At 39.7% G+C, this 9,321-nt stretch overlaps 1 protein-coding gene across 1 annotated transcript; it reads right to left on the bottom strand.

The window, feature by feature from the left end:
- Nucleotides 1–28: 28 nt before the first annotated feature.
- On the bottom strand, nucleotides 29–8,326 carry LOC106943665 (disintegrin and metalloproteinase domain-containing protein 12-like). Its single transcript, XM_015026974.1, has 8 exons — nucleotides 8,200–8,326; nucleotides 7,857–8,052; nucleotides 7,630–7,738; nucleotides 6,279–6,477; nucleotides 4,834–4,911; nucleotides 2,335–2,439; nucleotides 1,535–1,674; nucleotides 29–985 (listed from the first exon to the last, which is right to left on the bottom strand). The coding sequence occupies exons 1-8, from the start codon at nucleotides 8,281–8,283 to the stop codon at nucleotides 817–819; spliced, it is 1,080 nt and encodes a 359-aa protein (XP_014882460.1). The 5' UTR covers nucleotides 8,284–8,326; the 3' UTR covers nucleotides 29–816.
- Nucleotides 8,327–9,321: the final 995 nt, after the last annotated feature.

Below are 9,321 nucleotides of genomic sequence, written 5' to 3'. Positions count from 1 at the left end.
TTTTTTTTTTTTTTTTTTTTGGGGGGGGGGGGGGGGGGCGTAGGAAGAGCACAGATTTTATTTGATACGCCAACAAAAAGTATTGAACGACTGTGGAAGCTAAAGAAAACGAGACATGGCTCCCCGAATAAGAAACGAAAAAGAGGGCGACTGAATACAAATGCCTGCCGCACTTTTTAGGATTTTTAAGGTTAAAATGATTTATAAACCGATGTGTTGGTATTTCAGATAAAAATCAAGCGAAACATTAAAATTTTTGATAATACAGGGACAAACTAAAATCGAAAGAAAACTTTGCATCGGACACATATTACAACACAAGTGTCTGCTCTAACCTAACATCTTAGGCTTTGCTCTTGAGCAACCTCCACATCCATCAGATCACTTCCTGTTAGCGCTGGGGCGATAATGGAGCGGTCAAAGCACGCAGCGAAGCAGCCACGAGAGTCATTACAGCAGAGAACGTGGCCTCTGTCTCACAATTATTAGCAACAAAATTACTTTAAGGTGTCAACTGAGCAGCTCGACATTCCTCACACGCAGATAAATCAATTTCTCTCTGAGCAGGCAGCTGCTAATGACAAGAAATGCATTTGCGTGTCCTAAGCCCCCCTCCCCCCCAAACCCCCGCCGTTCGCTCACCACCGCACTCCATTATCACTGCCTCCTCCGTACATCCACGTTCAGTGGGATGACTTAATTGGATTTGAACGAGCTGCCGTTTGTGTGAAAACAACACATCAATTCAGCGGAGGATGATTTGTGGGAGCCGCTGCAACATCGGCAGAAAACTGACGCGCTAATCCTCCGCTTTGTTCAGACGGATACAGTAGGGATGCCGTTTGCAATTTGTTTAGGGGGTTTGGTAGATGAAGATGTCACCTTGAAGATGGTGGCACTGTGGGGCAGAGGTGGGGCCGGTCGGGTCGGAGAAGACGGGTGATGCTTTGGAGCCGACGGTCCGTTGACTGGAGCGCTTTCTGATCTGCCGCACGAACAGGAAAATAAAGAGCCTGTTTTATCAATCCGACTTCACTTTACAGAATACAGTGGAAGCAAATATTCTCTTCAGGGTTTCTATATACATTTTGGAGGGAAGGATTGAAGGAAGAAAGGAAGAAAAGAAGCAATGAAAGAAGTAAAAAAGAGAGAAAGATAGGACAGAAAGAAGGAAAGGAAAGAGAAAGAAAGAAAGAAAGAAAGTGGAGGAAAGAAGCAATGGGGCAAAGTATAGAGCATACCAAAAAGGAAGCTAGAAAAAAGAAGGAAGGTAAGATCAAAAGAAAGAAGGAAAAAGGAGAATGAAAGACAAAAGGAATGAAGAAACAAAGGAAGGAAGTAAGGATGGATGGATGTTTAGACAGTAGCAAAGGAAAACATTTTTCTGAAACTTATCCAGACCTGGGAAAATACTTAAACCATATTCCATACTTTTCCAGACTGCCCTGGAAGCCTGGATATCAGTTTGGAAAACATTCCAACTCTTACTTTTAAACGTTTTAGACAACGCGTCGATAAATGACTGAATTATAACCTGAGCTTCTCCATTTGATCCTTCTTGCTGGCGAACAGGAGGCCAATCAGGGTTTTCCGCTTGACGCAGACGATCAGAGCTGCCACCAGCACGGTGAGGAGAGCCACCAGGATACCCACAGCCAGATTCCTGCTGTCTGCTCATAAAAACAAACATATGGAAGTAACAGGAACTTAAACAAGTCAAGCTGATATTTCAGCAGCTTCGACTGTCGGTGTTTTTTGCTGTGGGCGTATTTTCTGCAGACAATGTAGGATCTGGGATCTTTTAAAACTTTTTTTTAACTGTTTTTTTTAACAATGCTCCCTTTTTGTTTTCTTTTTTTTCCATTTTCAAGCACATAGTAACAAAAAGGTGCCATGATCTCATTAAAAAAAAAAAAAAAAAGCAACCAATGTCCAAAGCAAAACTTTCAAGATTTCTGAAGCCTGAAGAACTGTTGCTCAAGACCAATTTAAAAGCTACAAGAACGTCTAGCTGCCTGGAAGCAAAATGTAAAGAAGTACGAGATGCACTGAGAAACAGACAGGTGAGAGGCCAGTCAGCATCTCCAAAAAAAAAAATCTGATCTTCTTCCATAACCTCTAGCACGTTGTAAAGACAACATTCTTCTGAAGGTGCAGGAGGCGTCCTCCGGTTGAAAGTGAATGCTTCCCTTCACCTACAAATGAGTATAAACTGGAGCAGTTTTACTGTTGCAGATGGTTCAGTGTTTATTACTGAGATCGTGCCTAACCAGTCTGTTCCAAACAGATACGGTCCAGGACTTTATAAGAGCACAAGATGTAGATTTTACCCGTCAGCCTGATGGGGCCGCTGTCCACACTTCCTCCAAAACCTGCCTTGTCACAGAAGGGAGGAGACCAGTGAGCCTCACAGTGACAGTTTTTGTTGCTATTGCACACCTGCAGAGCATGAAAAACACATTTGGAGATTAGGTTTTAAAGGTGTGGTTTCGACAATATGACATTAGCTACAAAGCTACGTCTTATAAACGACGAAAGAGAAGAAATCCGCTGATCAGGGTTTGGCTGGTAAAAACGATTTTCTGGTTTTCTTTGATGTCTGACTTGACTGTTCTTTTTTCTTTTTATTGTTTTAAAGGACACCAGCACAAAAAAAAGAGAAAAATAAATACATATGTGCTGATACTGTTATAAAGGTAGTAGTTTTAAATCCTTCAGAACACAAAAGATTAACAGAATTATTACCATTATTCTTAAAGTGCATCTTGGTTGATATTTGTTATACTTAAATTTTGTTGTAAAAGAAAGAAAACATAATTTTTCAGCATTCAAAGCGCTGATCAGAGCTGATCGAAGGGATACTGACTAATTCCAATCTCTGGGGGACTTATTTGTGCAATTCTACCAACCTATGAAATTTATAAAATCGGCTGCAAACGTCACTTAGATCTTTCGGAGCGCTGCTGATTTTGACTCATGAAGGCTGCTACCTAATTTAAATGATAAATACGAAATAAATTGCGGCAAAATAAAAATCTGTTTTGCATCTGAAACGAGGTCGCCTGGCTAGAAATGTCACATCGGTGGAATTTATGCTTAAAACCCTTCAGAAACTTTGTTTACAAAAGCTGAATTCAAAAAAAAAAAAAAAAACGTATTTTCTAGTTGTTCCCACTCAGGTGCACTTTGTGGTGCCTTGAGCAAATCAAATCAAGGCGAGTTGGTACGAGAAACAAAGCGCAGCATTTCTCTGACACCACATTTGTACAGTCTCACCCTCTTATCTTCCCCCGTCCTGCTCAGTGCAGGAGGGAGAATCTCCAGAAGGATTCCCTGCCTGGGTAATCTGAAACAGGTGAGGTATTCTCTTTCCAGCAACATCTTGATCTAATCTCTGCATGCAGGGGTGCCCTCTCTCCTAGAGAAACCCACATCCTTTTGTTTCAGTATGTCAAACATTCCTTGAGGTTTTATGCGTCTTTACTGGAACTGCACAAACAAGTACGACCCCTGTAATAACTGGCGATGTTTCGTTTTAAGAGGCAATCAAAACCATTTGTCCTGGAGATGTAATGGAAGGGAATGAGCGCCGCAGTCACGGCCGAAGCCTCTGGGAGCTGTTGAGAGACTTTATCTTGTAGTACCTACTTTTTGAATCTCGCCACCTAATCTATCAGCCATCAGAGACTTTTCAGCATTGGGCCAAAAAAAAAAAAAAAAAAATTCCCCCAAGGGAAAAGACGAGGAACACAAACACATCAAGCAGCTCCTCAAACTGGTGGATACATTAACTGGACTTATGTTAGTTCATTCACGATTTTAAGAAAGCATTCAAACTCAGTCCACTGAAGGAGATTAGAAGAAAAGATGACAAGTGACATCCCATATGCTGAAGGGTTGTCTAAGAAACAAAGACGGGGTATTTCAGGTACATTTCAAGCCCCACAATTAACAGAAGTTCAGTATTCATTGGAATATGAGTATGTTATTTCTTTAATTGGAGAAACAAAAACGTTGCTCCACAAAAAAAGTATGGGCCAATCCAACAGATACGTTTGAGGACAGCAAAGAGGACATTTTGGACAGGGAGGATAAATAGTTTGAGGGAAGAGTGGAAGAAGCCATTTACGTTAAATTTGGAAAATCCAACACTGAGGAAGTGGCTTCAGATTCCACGTGTCGTTAATGGCTCTATTAAGAGAGACTGCTCCAACTAAAACGTAGAACGTTATTACTTCCAACCATGCTGAGAACTGAAGCCTTTTTTTTGGATAAAAAGGTGAAACGTTTTCTTGAAACAATTAGGAATCCAATTGGCTTCGACTTAAGCAGGTAGGAATGAACACTGCGAATGTGCACAACCTGCTCGCTTTGCGTTTGCTTACCACAAAAAAAATAAAAAATACCTTGAAATGTGAAAAAGCTCAAGAGGTATGAAACGAGTACGTTGCAAGAATGTCAAATTTGAGATCCAAAAAACCTGTGGCAAACCTGGCTTAAAGTTAAACTCGTGGAATTGTGCTCCAAATAAAAAAATCTGAAATGATTCAAAACGCAGTTTAGGACGAGAGTGACAGCCTGGGCGTATGATGAATGGCGCATAGAGCTGAACATAAATGAGATCATTACGCCTAACTGATTGAACCTTTCAGCATTTTAAGTGATTAATTGCCAAGCGTTGTGTTTGTTCCCTAATAAATACACAATGGGGTGCATTTTGAACACACTGCAGCTTAAGCTTCTTTGAGGAATAAATGGGGTATTAAACGGGTTTAGATCTGTTCGAAACGGCTTTTTGCAGCCGAACGAGGATGAGGAAGGTGCTGCACTTACCCCTCGGCCGCTGCACTTGGCTGCACACTCGTGCACACTAAAAACGCTGACGTTCTGGCACCGACGATTCAGACACATCTGAAGCAGACAAAGACATTAAATATTGACAGCGTGGGCTCAAACGGCAGAGCAGTTAAAAAAAAAAAAAAGAATCTAAATCTTTTAATCTCTTAAAGGGAAGAGGCACATCCAGCTCACCATTTCTTTTCATTTCCCCTCCACAGCTCTAAATCAGAACAGCATTAAATATAATTATGCTACCAGTGGAAATACATCATAGTTGATTGTCAAAGGCACCGCGCCCAAAGTTAACCGTCTAAAATGTGAGGATGAGCAGCAGCTGGCGCTGAGAGAAATGGCAGAAGAAGGCCGAGGCCCTTTTAAAAAAAATAAAATAAAATAACAAATGGGTAGAGGTTTACAGTGAAGTAAATTAGACTAAATGGAGCAACTGAATCAGTGAAGTGACCACTGGCTGAATTGATGACCACTGGGAGAAGCCAAATCGAGTGAATAATGGGTCATCAATTAAGTGTGTGAGCTTAAGCAAGTCCAACATGACAATAAAGTACACCCTGAAAAATGTCTAATACATTAAGTCATGGCCTTTGGCTCATCATTCATTATTCCACTGCTATTCCCAGCATGTAGCATTGTTTGTGTAAAAACAATTATGTTTTGTTTTTACACAAATAATTTTGAGTTACAGATACAATGTGAAGAAATAATCTTTATTTAAGAGTCTTGGATAATAAAAAATATATATATATACATTTGTTCATTAATCTTTGGAAACTTAACATCTTCAGAAAGACACATCAGCACTTATCCTAAAGCTTGTACATGTTAGTAGAAAAATTAACATCGTCATTGAAATGTCCTCATATTGCTTACTTCAGCTTAGTTTAGTTCAAAGAAATCTCTGGACAATGACAATCTAACCCAATGTGACTCCAAGGAGAGTATAGAAAACCTCAGGGGAGGCACCAACCTTGAACAGAAGCTGCCTATATGTTTTGTAAATGTGCGAAAAAATAAAATGAAACAAAAATCAGAGAGAAATTTAAATTGCAGAAAACTCAGGCACTGATTTTCAACATACTTTGGGGAAGAAATACATTTAATTTGACCAACATTTACACCAAAAGTGAATGGAAGAAAGTATTGTTAAACTTCTGCCTCAGCTTTGATAAAACTGAGCCAGGAATGGGAGGAATCTTTTTTTTTTTTTCTGTAATACATTTTGTCTGACACATTAGACTTTCCAATTTATTTATTTTTATCCTTTCAGTTAAATTGCATCCACTCGCTTCTTATTACCAATTGGGTCAGAAGTTTTTGTTCTCAAAATGACTGGATGAACTGCCTTAAATTCCACCATCATGTACTTCAGAGTGGCATGCGTATCTTAGCAGACTGCTGGATGTGATGTGATACGAACTCACCATTCCGTCTCCGCACTTGGTCCCCGTCAGGACCAGGCCTGGATCAGGCATGTCATCACCCAAGTAGACGTGAGTACCTCGGCACAATATCCTTCCACCTTCCTGCAGGGGTATATTCGTTTCGATGGAAACGGCGTTGGTGCCGATAACCGGGCGGTTTGCTCCACCTTGACACTGGATTTTTCCACATTTTGCATCTCTGCATGCACGGCAATCAAAACACAGAAAAAAAAAAAATAGTCAAGAAACGGAAACAAATGTCTTTGTCTATCCCAGTTTAAATTCATGAGAGTTTTTTGTTCTCTTTCTGCTATGGCTAGTCAAGTAAAAACTTTGTTGTTGTTTTTTTTGCATTTTCTTCAAATGGGATGTATTTTATCATGAATTTATGTGACACATCAGAGCAAAGTAGTGCATAAACCTGAAGTAGAAGGAACATTTCAAATGATTTTCTAAATCTTTTACAAACAAAAATCTAAAAAGCATGACGTGCATTTGGATTAATCCGCCTGAGTCAATGACCTGCAGTAGTGTCACATGCATATTTTCTTGCTCTAAAACTATTTGAATGTTATTTTTTTAAATAAAACTATAATACATTTAGATATGTTCCTTTAAACGTCGTTAATGAGTCTCTGCACAGTTTAGTCAATTACCACTCATAAGAGCCTGATTACATAGTTTTAATTTGACTATAATTTTTATTTGAATAAAAGTAAATATTACAAATTTTGTTTTGCTATAATTTTTTGAATGATATAAATATAATATAAAATGTATTAGAATATTTGAAAGTATAAAAAGCTTGGGGCATAACACAGAGCCTTGCAGTCCAGAGCCTGTTATTCCAATCCCACCCAAAATGTAATAAATCCAATAACATGCCTCCATTACCATATCCACCAAATGGTTTCATCAGCAATCCGTGCTCAGTAGTGTCAAATGGTTGCAAAAAAACAAAAACAAAACAACAACAGTTCCACTGCAAAGGCGCGATTACCGATTGCCTTTAGGATATTTTTAACATGTTACTGCCATTGAGGTGGAGCTGGTAGTGTTAAATTCACACCATCAGTCAAAGAAAAAAAAAAACAAACAAACAAGCTGCTTTTTTGTTTTCTAAAATCACCAATGTTTCACTAGAAGAGCCTTTCTAAGAAGTTGGAAAACTGAGAAATAAAGATATTGAGATGTTTGTGTTTAGCGAACGTTTGATTCGATTCTAAACTGCGATATTCAAGAAAATCCGTTTCCCCCGTGTGTAGAGCAAATTATTTGGTGCAGTGTTAGATCATTCTGAATATCAAAACTAAAGGTCTGCTTTGATTTCTACAGGAACATCATCTCTCACCGTGCTTCACATTTTGCAAAGGAGCCCTTTGAATCCTTGCCACAGTTGCCATAAGGGTCCCCTGCTGAGTTGACCCTTTCAAAGCAGATCCCTGGAGCTGGCTTGGCTCCTGACAGACACAATAAAAAAAATAAAAAAAACCCTTTGAGAGCTCGTATCAATTTTTGAGCTTTTAAGAGTCAAACCGGGCCAGTAAGGAGGCCTTCCAGCGTCCTACGCACACATACCTTGGCCCCACAGAGTGATACACTGCTGCTCGTGGGTCTGGCAAATGCCGTTGTAACAGTAGCCGTCAACGTTGAGGCAGGAGTGGCCGTCGTGCAGGTAGACGTTGGCAGGGCAGTGGGGACTGCCGCCTGTGCAGAACTCGGGCAGATCGCAGGAGTTACTGGGTTCACGGCACGGCGTTCCTGCCGGCTTCAGCTGCACTCGGAGGTAGAAAACAAGCGAGACAAAGACGCACAGCTCAAACAAAGCAACGAGCGTCTGAGTATGAGCAACTACATTTCATTAAATATATTCGGTTTTATGTCGTTTTACAGAATTCCGTTTGTCAGAAACACAATTTACCTGACAGTCCTGGCAACAGTGCCCATGTGCGCAGACAGCATCGCCTTTCAGAGTGCAGGTAGTAGCGTTGCAGCAGGGATTCATGCATTCCTTTAAACCAAATGAAACATGATGAAAAATTAGGGAAACGCAGTTAAGTATTGATGCGGTAATAAAAATGAAACGGGCGGAGAACAGGAAACAGCAATATCTGGTTTAATACCTCAGTCTTTACCTCCTACTACTTTTAATGTCTTTTACAAGAGGAAAAAAAAAATCAAAATCAACCGTAGAAAGTCCATCAAAACATAAAAGAATGATATATCATTCACTAGAGCAACACTGATGTTAAATAAATGATTAATGATGAGATTCAAGAACATTTCTTTACAATTCATCCTCTATGCAGGTGGTGCAACAGTCGCGCTCGAGACGTGAAGGAGTTCTTCAAGCTGCAGCATATTTTCCACAGATAGCATTTTTTTTTTTAAATGCCCTGCTTGCACGTGAAACACGCAGCAGTTCATTTATTTTTGACAGAAGATATAATTGGTAAAGATAACACATGAACACATTCCTTTCTGCGGTGCAAAGAGAGATAGAGCATATCTGTATCGTACCCCCTGTCATGTAACATCTTCCAATGTTCTGAGGAGGAACATCTGTTCCAAGATGGATGATGTTGTGACCCGTACGCCGGAGCAATCAGCAACTCGCCGTCTCCCAATGCCTTAATTACTGCAAAACTACCCATGCTCCTTAAACGTTTTTTTTTTTTTTTTTTTTTTACATTTTGTCTCATTAAAACCTCAAACTTGTGTGTTAATTAATAGGAGTTTATGTGGCAGATAAAGGAGCTGAAGTGGAGGAAAAATTGGGCACGGTTTTAGATTTATTTTTTTTAACCAAATAAAAATCTGAAAATTGTGGCGTCCATATTTGTATTAAACACTCTTACAATAAAAATACTCCTACCTGGATTTTAATGGCTAAACAAGTGGCCTTCTTACAAACTTGAATGTACAAATTTATGGATTGGGTTGAACGATGTAAAATTTATAATGAGCCTGAGTAGGAATAATTTTGAGCGTAATTGCATGATCTCACACAGAAGCATATTGACTAGACCCCCCCCCCCCCCCC

This window comes from Poecilia latipinna, unplaced genomic scaffold, assembly GCF_001443285.1.
Source record: "Poecilia latipinna isolate Pla-1442-1.1 unplaced genomic scaffold, P_latipinna-1.0 Scaffold5645, whole genome shotgun sequence".
NCBI classification, from domain to species: Eukaryota; Metazoa; Chordata; class Actinopteri; order Cyprinodontiformes; family Poeciliidae; genus Poecilia; species Poecilia latipinna.
Note: the sequence above shows the minus strand (reverse complement) of the source record. Positions and strands in the feature narration are given on the sequence as shown.